General features: G+C 42.1%; 1 protein-coding gene across 1 annotated transcript in view; it reads left to right on the top strand.

Moving 5' to 3' along the window:
* SHISA8 (shisa family member 8) overlaps window positions 1–6,227 on the top strand; it is a 32,445-nt gene extending 26,218 nt beyond the window's left edge. Inside the window, exon 4 of the mRNA XM_029587131.1 lies at window positions 5,866–6,227. Within this exon, the coding sequence (XP_029442991.1) occupies window positions 5,866–6,227 (362 nt within the window). The remainder of the gene's footprint in view (window positions 1–5,865) is intronic.
* Window positions 6,228–27,047: the final 20,820 nt, after the last annotated feature.

The raw sequence follows: 27,047 nt of genomic DNA, 5'->3' as shown, positions 1-27,047 counted from the left end.
TAAGTTGGGATTGTGAATGACATAACACCATTGGAAGATTGTAATGATTAGTGTCCTCTTTCATTTATTTCAAGATAAGCTTTTTCACTACTTACAAAATGCTTTAGTGCATTTTGAAAAAAAAAAACTAAAAACAATTGAACCATTTATTTAAAGTTTGTGTGCAAAGAATAATCACTAGATATGTTTTTTCATAACAATTTCAGAGCATTTTGAAAAAAAAAGAATAAAAAAATGACTGGTCGGCTTATCTAAATCTTGTGCACAAGGGGAGCTTGCTGAAGCAGTGTGTTACACTGGTATTGGGCAGGATACCAGTGAGGACTGACTATTGTTGGAAGAGCTAAAATAATTCAGAGACTTCATTTGTAAAGTTGTGCACAGGAACCGATGGTTGAAGCACTGGGCTGTGCTGGTACGCGATTACATTTTGGTGATTATTCCGCCCACTCTGGCAAATATTGAAGGCAGTCCATCAGCCCAAAAAGCAATGGTGGTGGGATATATATAGCCTGATCCATCACCTTGTATGATACCAGTTTAAGAACTTGTAAATTATATATTATGAAGTTCTGTCTACATATGTTTTTGTTTGATATAGGAGATAAGAGGCGATAGAATCACTGTTTGCTAATTTTATTTATTCAATTAATTGGACAGGTGACAGGCTTCATTTGTGTTGAAAACCTAGTAAAAATAGAATTGCTAAAAAGGTTTGGTGGCTAAATGAGCCCATGGCTTTTAAGCAGATTCATGAAACTAGGTGGCCAGATTCCTTTAAAGCAGTGTGTAGGTCCCCTGTGCTGCTGTATTATTCAGTGTAACCCCCTCTTCCACCAGAGCTTTGAGGCACATTCAGGATCTGTGGGACAAGTAGACACTCCATGCTCTCTTGGTTTATTTTCTGATGGAGAGAAAATAACAAACTTTCAAGGTTCTTAGGCTTTTGAGAGGGCTGCTGCCACCTTCCACTAAAAATAACACACTACCACCCTCTGCTAACTGGGTGCGGCCACAGCTTGGGGAAACATCCAGGAGGACAGACAAAGACAGACTCTGGCTGTATCCACACACACATTTTATTTACAATAACAGAAAAAGTATAACACAAAAGGCTGCTTACCTTTGCAGACTTTAACTTACAGTCCTCAACATACAATGGCTTCCTACCTTCTCTTTGGGGCCTCCCCAACCCTTCTGGACCCGGACTCCTTATACTGTAGTGAGGAGAGCCTCCCTTCATCCATAATCCCTTGTGGGGCTGGCCAGATAAATGTGGCTGGTCCTTTAAATATGTTCTGAGGGAGTTTCTCATATACTCACTCACATACTTTCCCCCTCAGCTTAGCTTTGCTAAGGTGAGCAGCAGCCTTACTTGGGCTACCACCCGGGACAGGGACCCCATTTCCCTCACCATGAACAGGGGAAAGGCAGACTTGTCTGTAAATATGCTCTTTGTCCCATGCCATGCAGTCCCTAATTCTTGCAGCTGATTGAGGTGCTTTCCTTGCCACTTCCTTTGCGGCTTCGCCCTTGTAGACTGTTTGTGATATAAACTTGCATCTTTGCATGCTAACAAGACAGTTCATTACAGTTTGGAGGATTCAAACTAGATGTGAGATTGCCCCAGAACATCTCAAACTGTGGGTAGTCCTGTCCAAGTACCACAGGGTATGGGAGATGAGGCAATATTCCCACCTCTACACTGGCCAGACCCAGCCAGGGTCATCAATGCAACATGGCCTGTTGGGTATTGTTTCTGGTTTCCATTTACATAGGTGAGGGTTACTGTTTTCTTATCATTTTCTCGGCTAGGTCTCTCCAAAGCAAAGGCCTTAGACTCCCTGAGTCCAACAGGGCTTGTGTACTTAACTCCTCCACTTCTACTGTGATCACAAACTTGCTCAGTCTAGGTTGCGGGCCTTACACCAGGTTACAACTGGGAGCCTCTCTTAATCTATGCTCCCACTCCTCGTCTTCCCACCAGGGACAGTCTTGGATAGTGTGCGCTTTCTCTCCACAGCGTGAGCATACCTGTGGGTTTTACTTCAGGGTCAGGCCTTCCTCGGGATGAGTTACTTTGCTCCTGTGTACTCGAGTCCTCTGTGTGGGCCAAACCACTAGGTTGATGTCCAATGATCTACTCTCTTTCAAAAAACAGTCCATGGTGATGTGCCTTGTTGTCCACATTGAAATCACTCCTGAAGGTCCAGACTTGTTGCTCGTCCCCTCTCTGGATGCTTAGCTTCCCCTGAATGGCTCTTTGAATCCAACAATGGTTGTTTTTCTTGCATAATAGAAATCTCTGCTGCTAGATAGCTTGATAAAAGGCATTGGCCATCTTCACAGTGGACTTCATTGAAACCTTAGAGTGTTAGCATACCCATCATTGTATGGCTGGGTGTAGGCCTTCTATGAATTGCTCGAGGAGGAAGATATTGGCTACTTCGAGGCTCGATTTCCCATCCGGTTGTAGCGATTTCCCATCCGGTTGTAGCCATTTCTGCTCAGTGCAAAAGATTTCTTGGATTTTCCCTGAGCTGAGAATCCTTCTCCGGAACCAGATCTGATATGCCTGTGGGTTACAGCCTGCTCTTTCCAATGTGGTGGCTTTCATGCCTGTGTAGCTAGCCCTTCCATCTGGATTTGCTGCCTGAAAGGCAGCCTAGCTGCTGCCTGTCAGCAGGTTCCCAAATAAGTGTCCAAGAAGCACCTAGCCACTCCATCAGTCGGGCATTTTGAATTTTATTAAGAATGGCTCTGGGTCTTCCCCTGGGCCTATCTTTGGGTAACACTGGTGACAAGGGAGGTGGCCTGGTTATGGCACTGCCTGTGGCACCTGAGTTAGCACTGTACTTTGTTGCATAACTTGCAGTTGGTGCTGCCCTGTAGCATGGATCTGTAACACTTGCTCCATCTTCCTTGCCTCCTTACTTATCTCTCTGGGGGAAGGAGAAGGAAAGATAAAGCAAATAAACCTGCTGGCCTGTTTGGTCCTTATTTATTGCTTGAACCCTCCTGCACAAGTGGGGCTAGCCCCTTTGAGCTGTTGTAACTTGGACTTGGCAAGTGAAAGCATTAGGCCCCAGGCAAAAAAAATTATGTAAGTTTTTTTTTTTCTGCTGCTGCTGTGGACTTCTGTCTGTGCTTCCTACTTAGACAAGAAAATCCCACTGCTACCACCATATGTGGTAACTGGGAAACAGCCAGGAGGACAGATAAAGGAAGATGCTGTTTCCACACACAAACTTTATTTACAATAACAGAAAAGTATAGCACAAAAGGCTGCTTACCTTTGCAGAATTTATCTTGATCACAGTCCTTGTTGTACAAAGGCTTCCTACATTCTCTCTCTGGGGCCTCCCCAACCCTTCTGGGCCCAGACTCCTTCACCCATCATCCAGTTCATAAGGAGAACCAGGCTAGATAACTAAGGCCGGTCCTTTGAAGTGTTCTGAGGGAGTTTCCCCATATACTCCCTCACACACACAGTCTGGTACTGTTCAAAAATAAAGCTTTTACTGGAATAACAGATGCAGATGAATAAAATCAGTTGCGTTCACACTGAGGAATAGTGCAAACCATGCACAAGAACAAAAGACAATAAAAGGATCTAGGTGTCATCGTGGACAATACGTAGAAATCATCAGCTCAGTGCATGGCGGTAATCTAGTGTACTATGTGCAAGTCTGGTTGTCACATTTCAGAAAAGATATAGTGGAACTAGAAAAGTTTCAGAGACGGGTGACCAAAATGATAAAAGGGATGGGATGGTTCCTCTATGGGAAATGGTAAAAAGGATAAGGCTCTTCAGCTTGGAGAAGAGATAACTGAGGGGAGATATAATAGAGGTCAATAAAATCATGAGTGGAGTGGAATGAGTAAATACGAATCAGTTTTTTACTCTTTCAAAAAATAAAAAGACTAGGAGACATTCCATGAAGTTATTAAGCAGCACATTTAAAACAAATTAGAAAACATTCTTTTTCATTCATCACATAATTAAGCTCTGGAATTCATTGCTGAAGGATGTGGTAAAGGCGATTAACATAACCGGGTTTAAAAAAAGATTTGGTCAAGTTCTTGAAGAAGTCCGTATATTGTTATTAACCAGGTAGATTTGGGGAAAGCCACTATTTATCCCTGGACATTAGCAACATGGGATCTATTTACTGTTTGGGATCTTGCCATGTACTTGTGACCTGGGTTGGTCACTGTTGGAAACAGGATTCAGGGCTTGATGGATCCTTGGTCTGACCTGACCCAGTATGGCAGTTCTTATGTTCAAAGTCCAAAAAGTCCAATCATTGCACATTCTTTACGCACTAGGGGGTGGATTTTAAAAGGGTTACGCGCGTAACCCTTAAGACCCCCCTGCGCGTGCCCAGACTATTTTGCATAGGCTTGGCGGCTCGCACAAGCCCCAGGACGCGCGTATGTCCCGGGGTTTGCAAAAATGGGCGGGGAGGGGGCAGGGCTGCGGTCCAGGGGCATGGCTGAGTGCCCCAACACAGTGGTCGGTGTCGGGGCCTGCCGCGCCGGCAGACAGCCGGTGCGTGCAAGTTATGCCTGCCAGAGGCAGGCGTAACTCAACAAAATAAGGTGGGGGGGGGATTTAGGTAGGGCTGGGGGGTGGGTTAGATAGGGGAAGGGAGGGAAAGGTGGGGGGGGAACAAAAAAAAAGTTCTCTCCAAGGCCGCTCCGATTTCGGCGCGGCCTTGGAGGGAACGGGGAAAGCCATCGGGCCTCCCCTAGGGCTTGGCACGTGCAAGGTGCACATGTGCACCCCCTTGCGCGCGCTGCAGCGCATGTTATAAAATCCGGGGTCGGCACGCGCATGTTATAAAATCGGGTGTACATTTGTGTGCGCCGGGTAGCATGCACAAATGTACCCCCCACGCATAATTTTAAAAATCTGCCCCTAGGGGTTTTCTTCTTCCACTACCCATTAGCCCTGAGGTATTCCTGGGACTGTCCCTGGGTTTCCCCTTATTGGTTTCTGTGTTCAGGTGTGCACATCTCTGTAGACCAGCAAGTGCACTGAAAACTCTCGAACAACTGAGCTTCTGCAGTCCTCACGTTAACTCCAACCAGAAAGCCACTCTGCAAACCTTAAGGCAAATCTTCAGTGAAATGCAAGGAATATGGGGTTAACTCCTCTTTCAATATTCTTCACTTCTCTTGGTTCTCTCAATCTCAGGATTTTTTTTTGGATCCTAAGAAATCTCCCTCCTCCTGTAAGGTTTGAAGCTCTGACTGTGAGCCTCAGCCACTTTCTCAGGATAGAAGACTGACACGAGCCAAAGTAGGCTCAGGAGTTTTCATACACTCCCTGAAAGACACCTCTCACTCTACTCTCTCTCTCTCTCTGATTTCAAACATCCAGCGTCTGCGAAGACTCTGATGCATATAGTAAGGGACACTTTGATGTCACCATCACATCAGCAAATGCTAGTTTTGATTCATGCAATATTTTTTTGGTTACCCTTAAAATAAAACTTAGATGTACGGGCCACAAGGACAATAGCTGAGAACCACTCATGGCAGTAGCAGAAATCTGTCTCACACTGATTTTCTAATCCAGCAAATGGAGTCCATATAATATGCGTGATGGAGGAAGGCATATTATTAACATAGTAAATGACAGCAGATAAAGACTGAAATGGCCCATCCAGTCCACAGAGCAAGGTTATTAGAGTTGTGATTGCCGTTCTGTGCTTGCCGCCGCCCCTGCCTTCTGTCAAAGGTTTATTGTATGGAGCATGGGTAGAGACACTCTTCTGAAAAATGAAAGGACAACTGTAGAGTTTTGTGAAGAGGCTTCTTCTGTTTATTTTCACTCATTCTTTGTTCTTGGTTCCACAGAAAATGCCACAGAAGAATTTTACAAACGTTTTCCTGCAATGGACACGTCAGGACCTGGGACCCCCGCCTTCCAATCACCTGCCCTGCACCCTAAAGATGTCTCCACCTTGCCAGATGGCTGCTCCGTGGGACGCTCAACACCACTGCAGAAAACAAAGGTGGCAACGGCCAACGCTTACCCACTAGCTGGCTCTGTCTTCCAAGGCTGGGAGACCAGTCACCCCGATGTCAGAAGACAAGTCTATGATGCAAATCGCCAGTTCAGCATTGAAAAGCTGCCGGAGCTATTCAGCCAGCCATCCCACTATGCCCCGCCTCAGCGTCAATGTTTCACTAATAGTAAGGCAGAGGTGACTGTGTAAGGAGCTCTCCCCAGCATACCTTGGCACAGGTCAGATGTTTGCCAGGCCAGATTACACAAAATGTCCTTTACCATAGTTGCTTCCAGTCCAAGGAGGTCGAGCATAGTTATCCCTCCTAAAAGTGCCAATCATGTGGCTTTGCATGGAGGCCGCAATTGTTTGGTTCACTCCAGAGTAGCATAGGCTACGAGGAAGCAATCTTTCAAGCTGGGTGTGAAAAATACATTGATTTCTAAAACCTGAAAATTACTTAAAATTGAGAAAAAAAAACCCACATTGGCAAGTGACAGCATGGTGATTTATGTCATCATCTGCACAAAAACATTTAACTCCTTTCCAGATCAACCTTCTTCGTGCCTCTTCAGCCATTAATAACCTGTTGAACCTCTTTGGAATGGAACCCTGGTGAGCTTTGTCTTCTGAAGTCTTAAAGGCCAGAAAAACTTTTAAATGATACAGGAAACCTTCTTGTAGGAGGGAACAGGCCTGGGATAGCCTTGCCCTGACAGAGTCCTCAGACACAGAAGTGGTGTTATTACATGTATTTATATTCATTTAGAAAAATGTCTGTATCCTGTCCTATATCTAATGCCCTTCATTTTCTGCAACTCTGCAGCTGGAAAATTTGCCACAGAATTCACTGACCCCTAACAATTCTCACCCTGGTAGCATTTCTTATTGAAAACACAATTTACACCTTCATTTCTAAGTGAAAAGAAAGAAAACAAATGATGATTCCAAACCAAATAATTTCTCTTGCAGAAACAACCTCATAACGCTTAGAATGTGCTTCTGGCATGTTTAGCATAGATGACAGCACTTTGGGACATACAGAAAAGTCATGATTACATCAACTGGGTGCAAAAATTACATTAGTACACAGCTCCCTGAAAGAAAGTAGATGGGAGGGAAAACGGAATATAAAATGAAGTGTTTTTAATATGTGTATTAATTGGCATCTGGGATTGGAAAAAAATCTTTTTTCATACTGCTGCAGAATTGACTCTGGAGATACAATGTTTAAAACCTTTCCCCAGATTAGTATAGAGAAATAATTGTTAGGCAATTAGAAATAAATATGTGTAAGTGGAATTTGATGGACTTCTAGTTTTCTTTCAACCTCAACTAAGTATGTAACCTTTCTTCATAGCATCTCCACAGGAGCAATAACCTCTAAAGGAGATCCCATTGATATGATGCTGTAATAATATGGTTTTCAATATGTCATTATTAAAAGAAACATTTTCCTTCTGAATACCATCATTTTTCCATAGTTAGATGGTGACATTGGGCAGAAATGCTACTGAACTTTAAAATCCGGGCTGTAGAATTCCATGTCTTGCCATGGAATCCACTCACAAGCTGTCACCCAGGATCAGGGGCCTTGCCAAGATGGAAAAAAGATCTCCAGGCATTTTGACACAGCACTTTGAGATCTGAACATTTTCATGTCACAAAAGCAAGTAACAGAGCTTTTGATGGTAAATACAAATGTTATGAGAAAAAGTTAAGAGAGTGTTAATACTCTTACTAAACCTGCTTCTTCAGTCCATTGGCATGTGTAGGGAAAATGCAAAATGAAGCACAAAAAAAGGTTAAAAGTGTTCAACAGGCATGGACATTGTTCAAAAATACAATCCTAGAGGAGCAATCCAGATGTATTCCACGCATTAAGAAAGGTGGAAGGAAGGCAAAACGTTTACCATCATGGTTAAAAGGTGAGGTGAAAGAGGCTATTTTAGCCAAAAAAAAAATCCTTCAAAAATTGGAAGAAGGATCCATCTGAAGAAAATAGGATAAAACATAAGCATTGTCAAGTTAAGTGAAAAACATTGATAAGACAGGCGAAGAGAGAATTTGAAATGAAGTTGGCCATAGAGACAAAAACTCACAATAAAAACTTTTAAAAATAGATTCGAAGCAAGAAGCCTGTGAGGGAGTCGGTTGGACCATTAGATGACTGAGGGGTTAAAGGGGCTCTTAGGGAAGATAAGGCCATTGCAGAAAGACTAAATGAATTCCTTGCTTCCGTGTTTACTAATGAGGATGTTGGGGAGATACCAGTTCCGGAGATGGTTTACAAGGGTGATGAGTCAGATGAACTGAATGAAATCACTATGAACCTGGAAGATGTAATAGGCCAGATTGACAAACTAAAGAGTAGCAAATCACCTGGACCAGATAGTATGCATCCTAGGGTACTGAAGGAACTAAAAAATGAAATTTCTGATCTATTAGCTAAAATTTTTAACCTATCATTAAAATCATCCATTGTACCTGAAGACTAGAGGGTGGCCAATGTAGCCCCAATATTTAAAAAGGGCTCCAGGGGCGATCCGGGTAACTATAGACCAGTGAGCCTGACTTCAGTGCCGGGAAAAATAGTGGAAATTATTCTAAAGATCAAAATTGTAGAGCATATAGAAAGACATGGTTTAATGGAACACAGTCAACATGGATTTACCCAAGGGAAATCTTGCCTAACAAATCTGCTTCATTTTTTTGAAAGGGCTTAATAAACATATGGATAAAGGTGAACTGGTAGATGTAGTGTATTTGGATTTTCAGTAGGTGTTTGACAAAGTCCCTCATGAGAGGCTTCTAAGAAAACATAAAAGTCATGGGATAGGAGGGGAAGTCCTTTCGTGGATTACAAACTGGTTAAAAGACAAGAAACAGTAGGATTAAATGGTCGATTTTCTCAGTGGAAAAGGGTAAACAGTGGAGTGCCTCAGGGATCTGAACTTGGACCAGTGCTTTTCAATATATTTATAAATAATCTGGAAAGGAATATGATGAGTGAGTTTATCAAATTTGCGGACAATACAAAATTATTCAGAGTAGTTAAATCACAAGCGGATTGTGATACATTGCAAGACTGGAAGAATGGGCATTCAAATGGCAGATGAAATTTAATGTGGACAAGTGCAAGGTGTTGCATATAGGGAAAAATAACCCTTGCTGTAGTTACACAATGTTAGGTTCCATATTAGGAGCTACCACCCAGGAAAAAGATCTAGGCATCATAGTGGATAATACTTTAAAATCGTCAGATCAGTGTGCTGCAGCAGTCAAAAAAGCAAACAGAATGTTAGGAATTATTAGAAAGGGAATGGTTAATAAAACGGAAAATGTCATAATGCCTCTGTATCGCTCCATGGTGAGATCGCACCTTGAATACTGTGTACAATTCTGGTCGCCGCATCTCAAAAAAGATATAGTTGCAATGGAGAAGGTACAGAGAAGGGCAACCAAAATGAAAAAAGGATGGAACGGCTCCCCTATGAGGAAAGGCTAAAGAACCCCGTGGCCCTCATTGGATAACTTCTTTCTGCAGGGACTATATAAGGATAGTCCCTGCACTCTACCTGTGCCTTGGCAATAAGACTTGCTCCTGCAAGTTCCTGGATCCAGTGAGTTCCTGAGTTCCTAGACATTGACCACAGAGACCCCAAATAAGTCCAGCTGGCCCCAGTACCCGAGGGCTCAACCTAAGGGGAACGTGGGCTGGTAGTGGTGAAGCTTCAGCGGGGTCTCTGCTCTTCTCCAGCCTCACCTGCTGCCGGTGGGAACTCGAGGGGCTCCTCACCACAGGTAATGACAACTCCCCCTCAATCCAAGGGTCCACTTTCAGAACAGAAGGGAGGTTCTAGAAGCCAAATTTAGGCTCTTAGATAGAAAGCTGAAATCTAGAACCTTCAGAATAGCTTTTTCTGAAATACTCCCTGTTCCATGTGCAGTTCCCCAGAGCCGAGCAGAGCTCTGGAATCTAAATGCATGGAGGAGGCGATGGTACAGCGAAGAGGGATTCAGTTTTGTAAGGAACTGGGCAAACATTTGGAGAAGGGTACGTTTTTTCTGAAAGGACATGCTCCACCTTAACCTGAGTGGAACGATGCTGCTGGTGCTAACTTTTAAAAAGGAGATAGAGCAGCTTTTAAGCTAGAACAAGGGGGAAAGCCGACAGTCACTCAGCAGTACAAGGTTCAGAGGGCAATATCTTTGAAGGATACTAATGAAACAGAAGAGTTAGAGCATCCCAACAGAGAGGTTCCAATAAAAGCAAAAGTAGTCCATGTGCCTATAAGAAAAGAATCACCTGAGCTAAAGAATTCCAAATTATCTCTAACTGAAAAGCAGGATGTTAATTACAAACATAAAGCATACCTGGAAATGTTTGTATGCAATACAAGAAGTCTAAGAAGTAAGATGGGAGAGTTAGAGTGTATAGCAGTGAATGATGAGATAGACATAATTGGAATCTCAGAGACCTGGTGGAAGGAGAATAATCAATGGGACAGTGCTATAGCTAGTTATAAATTATATCACAATGATAGGGAGGATCAACTTGGAGGGGGGGAGGGCACAGAGTCCAACAATATAAAGATCATATAAAAAACTAAATGCACAGTACAATTTTTATGGGTAGAAATCCCATTGGGTTAGGTAAGAGTATTTATTTATTTATTTTTATTTTAAATCTTTTCTATACCGTCATTAAGGTGGGTACCGTCACAACGGTTTACAGTAAGGCACAAAAAGTAATTTTATTAAAATCTAACAGTTTACACAGGTGCCATTAGGTTCGGTAACATAGTTTTTAATCAATGCTAGTTGTTAAATGAGTGTTATGACTATTGTGTCCAGGTCAATTAGATGGCAGTTTTGAGTCTGGGACTCATTCTCTAGATTTAGCTTATCCTTTGGTGATGAATTCAATTTAAAAAAGATACACCCTTAGTTTGTGTGGGTGTTTTGTATCTCGCACTTCCCTGGTGTGATAGGAGTGATAGGAGTATACTACCGTCCACCTGGCCAAAATGATGAGATGGATGATGAAATGCTAAGAGAAATCCAGGAAGCTGAACAATTTGGCAGTGTAGTAATAATGGGAGATTTCAATTACCCAAATATTGACTGGGTAAATGTAATATCAGGACATGCTAGGGAGATAAATGTCCTTGATGGAATATATGACTGTTTCATTGAGGAATTAGTTCAGGAACCAATGAGAGAGGAAGCCATTTTAGATCTAATTCTTAGTGGAATGTAGGATTTCTGAGAAAGATAATGTTGATGGGGCCACTTGGCAATAGTGATCACAACATAATCAAATCTATCCTTTGCTTCTGTGTTTACTAAAGAGGATGTTGGGGAGATACCACTTCTGGAAATGGCTTTCAAGGGTAATGAATCAGATGAGCTGAACCAAATCACTGTGAATCTGGAAGATGTATAGGCCAGATTGACAAACTAAAGAGTAGCAAATCACCTGGACTGGATTTATTAGTAAAAATGTATAACCAATCACTAAAATCGTACATTGTGGTCAACATATCCCCGATATTTAAAAAAGGCTCCAGAGATGATCTGGGAAACTATAGACCGGTGATCCTGACTTCAGTGCTGGGAAAAATACTGGAAACTATTCTAAAGAACAAAATCACATAACATATAGAAAGACATGGTTTAATGGAACACAGCGAGCATGGATTTACCCACACGAACTCTTGCCTCACAAACCTGCTACATTTTTATGAAGCGGTTAATAAACATGTGGATAAAGTAAACCAGTGGATATAGTGTATTTGGATTTCCAGAAGGCATTTGACAAAGTCCTTCATGAGAGGCTTCTAAGAAAATTAAAAAGTCATGGGATAGGAGACGATGTCCTTTTGTGGATTGCAAACTGATTAAAAGACTGGAAACAGAGAGTAGGATTGAATGGGCAGTTTTCTCAGTGGAAAAAAGATAAACAAGGGAGTGCCTCAGGATCACTTGGTCGGGTGCTTTTCAATATATTTATAAATAATCTGGAAAGGGAAACAAGTGAGGTGATCAGATATGTAGATGACACAAAATTATTCAAAGTAGTTAAATCACATGCAGATTGTGATAAATTGTAGTAGGAAGCTTGTGAGACTGGAAGATTGGGCATCAAAATGGCAGATGAAATTTAATGTGGACAAGTGCAAGGTGATGCATATAGGGGAAAATAACCCTTGCTGTAGTTACATGGTAGGTTTCTGTGTAGATTTTCAGATTTTCTAATTTACTAAAAGCCCAGATGATTCTTTCTACAATTTTAAAATAGACAAAAATGAATCTGTTGCAGTACAAATCTACCAAGTTTAATTGATATGTAATATTTACATAGGAAAAATATCACATGGGAAAAAACCACACTTCGAGCAGGCTCTCAGTGAGGAGTCTCTAAATCCAGTAATTACAATCAATCTTATATAATGTTTCTAAATACAAGGTCAGCATGATAAAGCAAAACATTAAAAGAATGTTACCTTAACTTGACCAATTACAGTTACAAGAGCCGTAGCTAGGAAATTTGGCACCTATGGCCAAGAAAAAAAATGTGCAGAACACAGGCTGACCCTTACCTAATACAGAATAAAGGGACCACAAATTAGAAGCAGAAACATGCAAACAAAAACTGAAATTGAAAACCAAGAAGTCAGAATTTATGAGCAGTACAACACGGGAGAAAGAAAAACAGAAATAGAAATGATTTCCACCTCTACTGAGCAAAATACTAAGATATAAGGAATGCATATTCCCAACGCCGACATATTCCTCTCTCTAAAAAATGAAAATAAAATGTGTGCGTGAGGGGGATGTTCTACCTGCTGTGTGGGCATTTTATTTGGTCCTAGCCTCTCTTTTTGGTCTTCTAAGTTCATTTCCATTTTCTATTTCTTCTCTTTTCTCCTATCTTCTTCTCTTTTTTTTCCTGTCTCTGACATTGATCTTTCCCTTTCATCTTTTTTCTCCATTTCTCATTTCTCTGCCTTTCTCTCCACTCATAGCTACATTTCACCTCAGCCTCCTAGTCCCTTTTTACTCACTCCCTAGTTCTCCATTTCCACCCTCTTTACCCACACCCTCCCCAACCCCAATCCACCTTCCTCAGTCTCTAATCCCTTTACCAGTCCAAGCTCCTTCCTTGTCACTTATCCCCTCTCTTTCCTTCTGTAACTTACCCCCTACTGAGCCTTTTATTAATCCTCTTTCACTGCCTTCCAAGTCCCATTCCCACTCTCTCATCTTCACAGCACCCAACTCCCTTTCTAGTACTCCAGGTCATCCGCAACCTCACTCATTCCTTCCCCAAGCCATCTAATACACACCCCACTCACACCCAATTGCAGATTCTGTAATGTCTGCTCCAAATCCTTGCTTAGTCTCCAAGTCCCTGCTGTTTGCATTCCCAAGTCCAAGATTCCTTGCCCTACTGAGTACCCCATTATCCTTAATTCCAGGGTCCCTGCTCTCCCCATCAGTGTACAAATTCCTGTTCTTCCCTTGATCTCCCCCAGTCCCCATTCTTCCCTTGCTCTCCCACTTCCAGTACATAAATCCCCCCTGCTCTCCCCCAGCCCCTTTTCCATCTCCAAGTGACAACTCGTATTGCCCCCTGCTCTCCCCCATTAGGACTGTTCTTCCCCTGCACCTCAGTCCCTGTTTTTCTCCTGCTCTCCCCCCACCAGTTCTGTTCTTCCCCTGCTCTTCCCCAGGCCTCATTCTTCCCTTGCTCTCCCTCATGCCCAAGTGACATCTGTTTTTCCCCTGCTCTATCCCAATTAGTCCTCGTTCTTATCTCCCCCTACTCAAATCCCTGAGCCTACATTCTTCCCCTGCTCTTCCACCTAATTCCTGTTCTTCCCCTGCTCTCTCCCCAAAATCTCCATGTCCTCTTTGTTCTTGCTCCACCTGTCTAAGCTTCCAGGCTGGCTGCTTCTGCCCTCTGCACTGGGAGCCTCTTGGATGAAATTGGATCTCAGCTGTTTGAATCACGGGGATCTGTCTATATGGAACCCTATGTAATTCAAACAACACCTGTTTGAACTGAACATACAAAAAGTTGATTTTTGAACCACACAGGGCTCTTTAGATCTAGAGCCCGTGGTTCAAACAGCAGAGCTCAGATTTCAACCACGGGGCCAGAAGAAGAAAGAGGCGTGATGTGGGGGGAGGGGGGTAGAAGCTGCTAGAAAGATTGGAATGGGAAAAGTTGAGCCTATATTTCTCCTGCACTGCTGGCTCCCACCAGGTCAGGTATTCATGTGGTGGGCTGGTGGTGGCACCCTTGAACAAAGGCGCCTATGGCCGAGGCCATATTGGCCATAGCTAGCTTCGGCTCTAACAGTTACATTTCTGCATTTTATTTAAATATCATAGGTTTTAGATCCAGACTAATCATCAGGGCAGCTGGACCTAGGTTCTATTTGCAATTACCTACAAGCACAACACATTTTATTACTAATAGGAAAAGGTCACACATCATATCTATTTTCTACCAGTTATAATTATCTTTTATCTTATCCATGGAGCTAAAGATTATACCGATGTACAACTTTCTACAAATTTGTTTAAATATCTTTCATTCTTATTAGACTCTAAATAGTAGAAATCAGGATAGAATATTATTAGCTAAATTGAACTATATTGCACTACATTGAACAGACAGATACAATAAAGCTTTTGACTTCCTCAGTTCCATATTAGAAGTTACCACCCAGGAAAAAGATGTAGGCATCACAGTGGATAACACATTGAAATTGTTGGCTCAGTGTGCTGTGGTGATCAAAATTGTAAACAGAATGTTAGGAATTATTAGGAAGGGAATGGTTAATAAAACGGAAAATGTCATAATGCCTCTATATCATTTTATGGTCAGATCACACCTTGACTATTGTGTACAATTCTGGTTGCTGCATCTCAAAAAAGATATAGTTGCACAGGAGCAGTTACAGAAGAGGGTGACCAAAATGAAAAAGGGGATGGAACAGCTCCCCTATGAGGAAAGACTAAAGAGGTTAGAGCTGTTCTACTTGGAGAAGAGATGGTGGAGGAGGGATATGATAGAGGTTTATAAAATCATGAGAGACTAGAACGGGTAAATATGAATCTGTTTACTCTTTCAGATAATACAAAGACTCCATGAAGTTAGCAAGTAGCACATTTAAAATAAATCGGAGAAAATTCTTTTTCATGCAATGCACAATTAAGCTCTGGAATTCATTGCCGGAGGATATGGTTAGGGCAGTTAGTGTAGCTGGGTTTAAAAAAGATTTGGATACGTTCCTGGAGGAGAAGCCCATAAATTATTATTAATCAAGTTGACTTAGGGAATAGCCACTGCTATTACTGGCATTAGTAGCATGGGATCTACTTAATGTTTGGGTACTTGCCAGGTACTTGTAACCTGGATTGGCCACTGTTGGAAACAGGATGCTGGGCTTGATGGTCCCTTGGTCTGACCGAGTATGGCAATTTCTTATGTTCTTATAATAAGAGGACAAGCACGTCTCCAAGAGGCAAACATAGTGTTGCTATCCAGCAAGTTGATGACATTGATGAAACAAAGTGACAAAACTTTCACTCAGCCAGACAATTGGCTGTGTTATGCTGATGAATTCAATTGTCTCCAAAAGGTAACAATGTTAATGTTCAAACAACTTAGTAACAGTGAGTTAACCACTCGATGATTTTGTATGAATAAACCACAATGTTGACTGATGAAACTGTTTAAGACTGGTTCAATGGCTTTGTGCCACAAAATTTGGTGCAAAATTCTCTGCAGCCATATATATGATGCAACTTAAGCAATGAAATTTCAGTCTTGCAATTAGTTGCGGGACGGGCGGTATGATTCACTCCGTCTCTCATGGAATCTTGTGTCCCGACAATATTTATAAACGGCAGAACACTTATCTTAAATTTGGTGAGTTTGATGATCACAGACACTTACAGATTGTTCATTCACTCTGTTCACTCGGTTCTGCCGTAACTGGGACCCAGAGGGTCTAACAACCGCCGCCAACGCGGCCGGCGTTTCGCAAAAAACGCTGCTTCAGGGCGGACTCTAAAGTTAAGCAACAAATGATTAAAAGTTATTTACCTTTTATTTAGAAAGCAAATGTTGCATGAAAGCAAATTTAAAGTCACTTACGATTTGTAGAGAAAAACTCCTTCTACTGTGGTCGGGTTCAGACTGAAATTGTTTTCAAAAATGGCCGCGCTAGATTTAAACTGTTGATTGGCTTAAAAAGTCAGCAATAGGTGTTCTCAAATACAAGCTGCCAACGTACTGACGTTGTGTTATGCTATCAATGCCATACGTATTGTTGCAATGTAACACTTACTGCTTGTCAATAAAGATCTTAGATGTTATACTCAATACACACCGTCATACATTTACTTCTTTGTTGTGAATGAAAAATTGACTTAGGGAATAGCCACTGCTATTACTGGCATTAGTAGCATGGGATCTACTTAATGTTTGGGTACTTGCCAGGTACTTGTAACCTGGATTGGCCACTGTTGGAAACAGGATGCTGGGCTTGATGGTCCCTTGGTCTGACCGAGTATGGCAATTTCTTATGTTCTTATAATAAGAGGAACCTCTTGCATTCCCACTTAATCAAGTATTATTATTATCCTCCCCCTTTTATCTCAAGTCTCACCCATGTGAAAAGATACAACTGGACATGTGGGCAGTGTTGATTGGGGAAGGGGAAGGTTTGTTGGGTCTAAACTACTGCCATCTCCTATGCGCCACTTCTACTCTGCTGACAGGTCCTTTCCCTGTTTAGGGGACTTGACTCTGCCTCCTGGTGCACTATTGGGGTCCACAACCTCTTTGGGGACCCGCCTCTGCTTCCTGGTCTGTCGCTGAGGTCTACACCCTCCTGGGGGACCCGACACCTCCTGGTTCACACCCTCCTAGGGAATCCACCTCTGCTTCCTGGTCTATGTCCTCCCAGAGGACCCATCTATGCCTCCTGGTCTGCTGCTGGGGTCCACAACCTCCTGGGGGATCCAACTCCACCTCTCTGTCTGCTGCTGGGATCCACATTCTCCTGGGGGACCCATAGTCACCTCCCAATCTGCCACTGGGGTCCTCTTCCTCCTGGGGGGAACCCAAGTCCACCTCCAACTCCACTGCTATCCTTAGGATTTTCTTCCTGGGTAGTATGGTTTTCTCTTGCTTTGATTTATTGCTCCACTAGGTTCATGGCTTGCTTATCACTCATGGATTCAGGCTATAAGCAGTCTCAGCTTTCAGTGATACCAGCTTAGTTAAATTCATAGCCAGTCATTTACTGTTACCTAGCCTGGAGGAATCACCTCCTCTCAGTCAAAAGGTCAAGATTCAGGCAGGACTATAAAAAGAAAATATATGCAAATCCTTCCATCCTATCTGGCTCTTTTTACTTTATGTTCTCTGAGAACTAAGTACCCAAGGGTTCTGACTCCCTTTGTTAGTCAGGGTGAGAATTTGTTTGCTTCCTAGGACTGTTTTTCAGTACATTTCTCAAACAAATTCATCTCTCAATCAGAATTCTGCAATGTAAGATGCTTTCAGTCAAAGTTCTGTAATTTAGGATTTTGCCATCCTTTGTTTTTAAAGTGATGTTTCACTGCAAGTTATCAGCAGTAGTCAAGGGGACATGCAAATCCCCTACCCAGGTCTCTGACTCATCTATTCAGAGGTCATTTAAGGACCGTCACAGTAAGGGGTCTGGCAACCTTTTTAATCTCTTTCAGGCTGATGCAATACCAAGCGCTGCGGCCAGCAGACGGCTCAACATGCGATTGGATATGCATTTTGGGCACGTGTCCATAACCACCAATGCAAAACAGGGATTATTGCATCCAATCGAATGCATAGCTAATAGCGCTCATCCCATATAAAGTACATGTAGATGAGGCTAGTAGCTAATCCTTGTGATGCACAAAGTTTCCCGCGCAGCCAATGCACCCTTACATCATGGCAAATTTTACATCAGCCCAGGGCTGGCATAAAGGTCTGCTGCACTCAAGGGCTCCTTGGAAAAAACATTCCTGCTTTCTGTGATCCCTTCTACTAGTATCATTGCAATTCTACGAAGGAGGGACCTCAGAAAGCAGAATCAGTTTAAAAAAAATTTTGGGGTGCCCAATATTCACCCACATTATACACAGTCCAGGCTGTTTCCTAACCCACACTGACAGCCAGCTTTTCTGGGTGCCTGATGCCGAGGAGGCGCTAGAGACACACAATTTCTCCTAGCGCCTCCTTTTTACCATGGCAGCTAATTTTAATATTAAATCGGGTCCCAGGAGAGGTGAAACAGCGTGCGTTGGCAGAGCGAGCACTCAATCATGAATGCCCGTTTAAGGTGCGCCGATATTGCATCGGCCTGACTCTGGCTTTCCCAGGCTGGCAGTTCATGTTATACAGTTGCATTGTCCTTTTTTCCTGCTGCAGTTCACTTGAATGGTAGAATGCTCTTTATCCCCGCTCTCCCTTGGAGGGGGGTTTCACTGTGGCAAAAAATTTGAGCCAAACTCAAATTGAGTGGATTTCAGCCTGGGTTCAGTTTGAAGGAATTTCAGAATTATCTGCAGATTTGCAGGGGGTTGGAATGCATCAGTTTTGTATTGGGGGGGAGGGGAATTTGACCAGACTTGATGTGAATTTGCCTATTCATGGAAATCCACATTGAATCTGTATGCTGCAGACCTTGTGACTTAGGCAAATCTGCTCAAACTCTAATGAAAATTTGCTGATTTGAGGAAGCTGCAGCGTATTAAAATATTTTAATAGTTTTCTGAACTAACTTGATGAACCCATAAATGTCTTATGGGTTCATTGAACTGGTTTGTGTTTTCTAAACAAAAAAAGGGGTAGTGCTAAGCTAAAGTTTCTGAATACAAGCAGCTGCTGCTCTCCCTCTCACCATGTCATCAGGAATCTCAGCAGGTGGAGCAGGCTGAATTCTGGTTACATCAAAAAACAGTCACAAACGTTAGTCCAAGCAAAAGGTATCACTTATAGCATTATTTCTGCAGTAACAGAGATATAACTCATCTTTAGTTGGACATCACAACAAACAAGCCCTCCACTAGCCACTAGGGATATGCATTTGTTTTAAATAAATGCACAAAATACAACAAGTGAGAACATTTTTGGTTCATTCCCAGTTAAATTGTGGAAAGGTGAGAAGATGGTAGAGGGTAGCGGGAGACCCATTTTTAAAATCTGTTTATTTTTTTGTTTGTTTTGATTTTTTTTTTAATGTTTTATTTTTGGTTTGCAAACGAGCAGAACTGGAAAAAAAAATGAACCGAAAAATTAACCCCCCACCCTTCCAGAAACAAAAAAATGAAACAAACCCAAAATTTGGGGGCTACACATCACAACTAGTCACTTCCACCTCTAATTCTCCCCACCCATCTCTTTGCCCACATACCCTGGACCAGAGAGAGAGGAATACCAAACTCTCTTACCTTTTCCCAGTAGAGTCCCTGATTAAAAAGTAGGGATGTGCATTCTTTGGAAACACAATGGGAAATAATAATGATATTTCCTATTTTGTTTCATTTCGTTTTCAAAGCAAAACAATTGAAAATCCGACAAAATTTCATTGGTTTCACATTTTGTGTTGAAAAAAAAAGTAGGGGCTTCAGAATACCCTGAGTGTGACACCAGGGCCTCACTTAGGTATTGGCCCTGACCCGGCATAGGGGCTACAGCCTACGGCCAGGTCTTAACCTAGGCCCAGGCTTGACATCGGGGCTTCAGCCAAGACCCGAGCAAAAGCCCAAGCCCAGAAAACTTTTGCTGAGGTTGGAAATCTTCCCAACCCCTACTTACTAATTTATTTCAACAATCTGTAGCCTGCTGATCCACAAATCTCAGCGGGTAACAGAGGATACATACATAATTCAAATCAATACCGACAGCACAAGACTAATGCATATAACATATACTAATAAACTAAAGTAACAGACAAAACAAAACTGTTTACTGCAAGACCTGACTTGGGTATCATAGAGTGCAGTCAATGGCATCTGACTGAAAAAAGCCATAGCAAAGAAGTGTGTTTTAAGATGTTTTCCAAAACAAAGCAAGCCATTTTCAGCACTGAACTCTTCAGTCAACATGTTACAGAAGGTTGGACCAGCTATACTAAACATCTTTTGTCCAATTATTTATTTATTTAAAAAATTGTGTATACCGTCATTCGTAAAAATACATCATGACGGTTAACAGAAAGGTCACATAGAACACGAGGTATACATTAAAAATTATAAATACAATAAAATTCTTACATTAAAAGGGAAGGGAGACGATTTTTTTTAAAAAACAGAATAGGCATATAGACAAGCTTTAGATCTTAATATGGTATTATTATTAGTCTTGTCCTAGATAGGTTAAGTGGGCATGCTTCAAGATCAGAACTTCCAATAGATGTTGGGAGGAAGAATGGAGGACACGAGCCGGGGTCTATTGGCAGACTGCACATTGGAGACATGGAGGAACAAGGAGGTTATGTAAGGCCTTAAAAATAACAGTGAGAACTTTAAATCTGATCCTATTCCACAAGGAGCCAATGTAAGGACATCAGAACAGAGGAAATATGTTTTTGTGCAAGGGAATCAGAGATTATTCGTACTGTGGAATTCTGAATCAGATATAACACATTCAGATGTGAATGTGGAAGACCTAAGAACAAAGAGTTACAGTAGTCCAATGTAGAGAGGACCAAGGTTTGAGTGACTAATCTAAAACTGAAATAGCCAAGAAAAGGTTTGAGAGAGCTTAGCAATCGCAATTTAAAATAGGAAGATTGTACCAGTGAACAAATCTGTGGGCGCAAAGACAGAGAGAAGTCCAATAGGATTCCTAGATCACGGACTTGATACTTATTTGGGATAGATTATTGAACACAAAACTTGATGAGAAACTGTCAGGTGGCATCCAAGCCAATAGCATCATCTTTGTCTTGTTGATGTTTATTGCAAGCTTATCAGTCAGCTAGCTTTTTACTTTTGAAAGATGGATACTTACCGCATACATCATGATTCCAATGCCAAGGACTGGCCTCAATGCCCCAGCCCAGGTTCAATGATGGGGCCTGGCCTGGAGGCCTGGTCCCAATGCCAGGGCCTGGCCTGGAGGCTTGATCCCAAAACCAAGGCCTCAGCCAAGCCCATTGCCGGGGCCTGGTCCAGAGTCCAGAACTCAAAGCTGGGGCCCGGTTCCAATGCTGGGGGCTTCACTTGGCGCAGGCCCACACCCAGAGACCAGGCCACGGAGGTACTCTTTTTTCTTCTTAAAATGATGTTGTCTGCTGGGGACGTGCCAGAGTAATTTAACTCCAGCACCTACCTCCTTAGTGGAGGGCACCATTTTGTTGTATGGCAGTTCGTATAAACTGCTGTAAATCAAAATGGCGCCCTCCACTATAGAGGAAGGTACCTGAGTTAAGTTACTCTGGCATATCCTCAAGTAGACGATGTCATTTAAAAAGGACAGAAAAAGAGGTTTGCGGGCTAGTCTCCAGCCTCCAGGTCTGGGCCTTGGCCCCGGTGTTGTGACCAAACTGAACCTTAGTATGGGGCATAGGCTGAGACTGCAGTGTCCTCCAGGGGCTTAGGCCTGCGCAAGACTGAGGCTTCAACCTGGGCCTAGGCGTAGATCTAGTCATTAGATCCTCCCTGGACTGGGTAAGTTGTGTCCATGGAGGATCCTGGCACTGGAATTTTTACCGGTTGGGATGAATGGGCTGTAGGGAAGTCCTGTTTCTTTTTTTAAGGCTGTTTTGGGAGTTGGGGGTTTGTTTTTTTTAAATGTTAATTTTGTTTTTGTAAACTTAATAAGATGAAATAAACATTAAACAAAACTAAATTTGTGGAAAACCCCTTCCCAATAACAGATTTTGTTTCCTAGAGTATCCCTACTAGAAAGGTGTCTCTTTCTCCAGCTGCCAGCGATCAGGGCTGGCAGTACTGCAGAGAGAAAGGTTAGTGCTGGAGCTGGTTTGCCTACTGTTTACCAAAGCTGCCAACCATCTGACAGCCACTGTCGCTGCCTCACTAATCACTAGGTTGGAGAAAGCCTGTTGTTCAGGGAGAGATGGAGCCAAAAAGCTCTGCTGCCCCATGTAATTACAACTCTGTGCAATGAAAAGGTTACAGCAAAATCCTCTCCTCCCCCAGTGATGAACACAGACCAAGCTTCCTTTCATTCTCATCGTTTTATATTTTTTTTCCTATGTTCTTTCAGCTCCGAGAACAGCAATTTTTTCCCTCTTTTCTTTCAGCTCCCTTCAGGAACACCAATTTCTAATGTTGCTATAAATCCCTCCCCACCTCCACCACCACACTCACACAATCGTACATACACATTGTATGCCTCAGGCGATCCTGGGCCCCTATTAAGCCTTGCTGCTTTTATTAGGGAAACTCAAAGTAAAGAACTTAATGCAATGGAACAAAACCAGTACTGGCCCAACCTACCCTTAAAGACCAACAGCCAGCTGGTAACCAATACTAAAAATTTATATAGTGCTATAAGATGAATGATTCCTGCTCCAAGGCGCTTACAGTTTAGTCAAGGCAGAGACTAGACAAATAAGGATTTGTGGAGAATGAGTGAAAGCATTTAGAGGTCCATATTCAGCAGCTGTGTATCTTGGCTAGTTAGACAGATAGCCAGATAGGTTTATCTTAGCCTATATATTCAGCGATGTGGGCGTGCCATGAAATAAACCCGGTTATCCTACAGTTAGCCAGATAAGTCTATCCAATTAACTTTAGGACAGGTCTATAGGATGACCAATCTTAGCCGGATAACTTATCCGGCTAACTCAGCTCCTCCCAGTTACACCCTCGCCCCACCTGCCACTTAGCTGGCTATTGCGCCGGATAACTAGTTATTTGGCTAACTGGCAGCCACTGATCCCAGGCACATATTCAGTTGCCACCACTTAACTGGATAAGTCAAAACTTATTTAGCTAAGTAGTGCTAAATATGGTCCTCTTAAAATCTCAAAGGTATGGTGAGTGAGTGTAGTTTAATTGAAGACAGGGACCAGTTTGTGAACAATGCATGAAACTGAATCTTATAAAACAATCTATACAAGAAGGGCTTAATTCTGCTGGACTGGTCTGGAATAGTGCTCTGGTACTTGTTTTCAGGGTCTCTGCACCTGGTTGCGCATGGTTGGATCTTAACAGTAAACTGCTCCTGCAGAGGCACACAAGAGTGAGCCCTGTAATTGGATCCCGCCCCAGTCAGAGTCAGCAGCCTGCACAGCATGGGCCACATGGCCTTGAGAAAGAAGGAAGTTGTGACCACAAAACCAGTTCGTGTGCACCAAAGGAAGCGGCAGTGGTGGCAGATTGGCCTGGAATGGCAGCTTCAGAGGTGGGGGGCAGATTCCTGCTGGGGCACATGCTGCTCTGCTCAGCCACAGATGCTGTAGATGGACCTGTCAGGGAAGGGCCAAACTGGGCTCAGTGCAGCTGGATGTCCGGGGAATATCAGCAGGCAGTCTGGAAGCTGCTGGCTTTGGCTGCGACAGCACTAAGAGGGGCCGAGAAGCCACACTGAAAGAGTAAGCCCTGCTCTCCCTGTCCCTAGAGATTGCTTTCTTTTTTTTTTTGGTTTATTTAAAAGCATGCATACTATACAAACATAAAAATTCAATGTCAGGTCACAAAGAATCCCAATAATTTTAACACAATACAGAAATCATGCAAAAGCACGAACACACAGGACACCCAGTCATCCACATTCGCACATACCCACATATTTACTAAAGCCTCCATAGATTGAAGCCCAACGAGAAGATTACCCTAGGATCCTCAAATGATCCTTGATTAACAATGGTAAAAGATCATGAAAAATCTGCCAAGCCTTAACAATCTCTAGCAACAGCCCTATGAGTGTATAAAACAACCAGTCTGTCCAGCTGCATCTAGTCGAACACAGACTCAAACCAGAGCAAAACAGGAGGTGGTTCTTCCTGGATCCAAGATTTCAGAACCGCAACATAAACTAATTTCATAAAATCCTTGGAGAGGGGAAATCGAAATTTAGATGAGCCTAATAATAATAAAAAAAACCCCATCAAATATTAGCCGCATTATAGTTACCTTCTGAATAGTAGATAATATTTCTTCCCACTATGAAGAGATTTTAGGACATAAGAATTTATGCACTAATGTCCCACTATCTATTTTACATGGAATACATAAATGGCAGTAAAACCTAATTTATAGGCTTTCACAGTATCAATATAACTATGATGCCAAATTTTAAATGGTATTTCCTGATATTTTGCATCCAGTGAAATCGTGGAAATATTTTCAAAACATGAAACCAGATCAACAACAGAAACTGCCTTCCACAGCTTTAGACCAATAAAATGCAAATTTTTCTAACATTATAGCTATGTACTTAAGTTATCGCAATATGTACCAAAATGAGAGTTTATTTAGTTTAGTGCCTATAGTATGGATGATCTTTTCCAAGGAATCCAACTGAAATAATCCCATATGTGACCATTTTAATTGCCAAATGTAATCTGTCACTTGTAGATAAGCATAGAACTGTTTAGAGAAAGACCATAATATGCTTGTAATTGTTCAAAAGAATAAATAGTATTCTGTGTGGAACAGTACAATGAAGTTATGTCTGTTATTTCTTTATACCACTCGTGAAAAAGTCCACCTTGGAGGCCCCGAAAAAAGGTGGGTTACCCACCAAAGGTAGAAAATCAGAAATAATACCGGTATGGGGAACACCCCATCATTTACACAGGAACCACCAAGCAAACAAAACCAGCCTAAATAAATGACATTTTTTCAGCTGGTCCAATTGATTAGAATCAATCACAAGTAACATCCTCAAAATAAAAAGGGAGCAACCTTAGACTCTACCAAATTGGATCACAGTAACAATATACTTTTGAAATCGATTCCCAAAGAAAGCAAAGTTGACAGGACAAATTATAGAAACAAAAGTTTGGCAAATTTGGAGATTGCTTTCTGACAACTTTAGCCAGCTGGGGTGGTGAGGAGAAAGGGAAAGGGTTGGGAATGTTCTTTTGTTTGAGGGGTTGGGAGAGAGAGGTTATGTGAGTGACAAAGTGTGAAAGTGAAGAGATGCTGTGAGAGTGAGTGAGTGTGTGTGTGTGTGTGTGTGTGAGAGAGTGAAAGTATAAGAGAGAGAGAATGTGTGAGAGAGGGTGTATAAATGGGAGTATAAGGGTGAAGAGAGAGCTTGTGTAAGAGAGTGTATGAGGGAGAGTGCGTCTGAGTGAATGTGTATGGAAACCTAATTGAGAGTTTATGAGTGTGTGTGGAAAGAGACTGAAAAAGAGTATGAGTGAGTGTGTGTGAAAATTTAAACCCTGCCCTCCGCCTAAGCTCCACAGTGACTGCAGTTCCATTTCCTTTGTACATACAAATTAAGCCGTGTGTGTGTGTGTGTGTGTGTGTGTGAGAGAAAGAGAGAAGCAGAAAAAGGAATGAGGAGGGGAGGGGTGAAGATTCTGGGCAGAGCTAGCAGATTTAACATTTCCACTAGCTTTTCTAAAAACTAAAAGCAGTGATTAGCAAGTCTAACAAATGAAAGTTCTTGTGCAGTGTGCAGGGAGAGTCAGCAAGGACCATTCTTATTCAGGTGAAGCATTGATCATTGTGGACTGAACTAGGATTAAGACTGGAAGCTATTTAAATAAATCATTTGTCTAGTTGGATTAAGCAGCCAGAAATCAAGACTCTGCTGCACTATAAGAAAATTCAACAGCCTGGGTAGGGGAGATGTAGAGCGGCAGGGAGCAGAAATGCAGGAAAAGAAAGCAATCCACAATACTGTAGCACTTATACATTTCGTATGCAGTTGTCAGCAGCAGTTAAACAATTTCACTTCCTTTTCGGTTTGGAAATAAAGGTTAACAAAGATAATAACACAAGGTGAAAGCTGGCTACCAATCCAATGGCAGGATTAAGTATAAAATGGCCTTATTGATCCATAAATTGCCGAGTAACTCCTCTCCCCTTGGATTTGTGCCACGCTGCATTTTTATAATCCATCTTGTACGCTCAGGTCCGCATATCACGCTTTGCTGGATGTTACTTCTCTGCATCTGGCTTATCTCTCTGAAACAAGGGATAGAGCTTCTTCGATTGTGGACCCTTTATTTTGGAATTCACTGCCTGAACTCCGCCAACTGGTCTGCACTCAAACACTTACAAAGCAGCTAAAAACATTGCAATAGGCGTTTCAGGTTGCAACTAGTTAGCTGGTTATGTGAGACACTTTTGTCATCCATTATTTCTCTTCGATAGGATTGTTGAGTTTAGCTTCTATTTGGTGAGTAGGTTTACTCAATTATTCCTATTAAGCAGGTTTGCATCAATTAGCATGGTATATAGATAGTTTGACTGATATTTTTGTTTAATGCTTGTCATTTTTTATGCCATTCAGTTCCTTATATTATTTGATGTTGTACGTTTGCTTTATGAATGTTTTAATTGTACCCCACTTTAAACCATAGATATGAGTGGGCAATAAGCTTTTGTTTAATAAATACTTTTACATTAGACTAACTTTTCTGAAAACAAAATGAGAATTACTTATTCTCTACTGTGGATAACTTGGATGGTACCACAGCCAGCACTACCCAGGAAGACATGCAAGTGGATGGAGTTCAGACATATAAACTCATCTCATCTCACTGTTTTGCAGAACTGAGAACGTGAATCAGTCCGAACCAAGGGTTAACCTGCACATAGCTCATATGACCAAGAGTGGGTGGAACAAAGGAACAGCAGAATAAAAACGGAGCAAATTATTTCAGGGCATAAGGAATTAGTGAGTCACTTTAAAGTTTTAGCTATAAAAGAACAGTGGTACCTGGCTCCCTCTGAACCCCAAAGATTGTCCCATTCACCCCAGCCAAGTAATAGAAGAGTGAGAACTAACGCCAGCTCCCCTGTAGGCAGTTAAGTACTAAGTCATCT

This window comes from Rhinatrema bivittatum, chromosome 2, assembly GCF_901001135.1.
Source record: "Rhinatrema bivittatum chromosome 2, aRhiBiv1.1, whole genome shotgun sequence".
NCBI classification, from domain to species: domain Eukaryota; kingdom Metazoa; phylum Chordata; class Amphibia; order Gymnophiona; family Rhinatrematidae; genus Rhinatrema; species Rhinatrema bivittatum.
The sequence above is the reverse complement of the archived record's forward strand: the minus strand, read 5'-3'. Positions and strand labels throughout refer to the sequence as shown.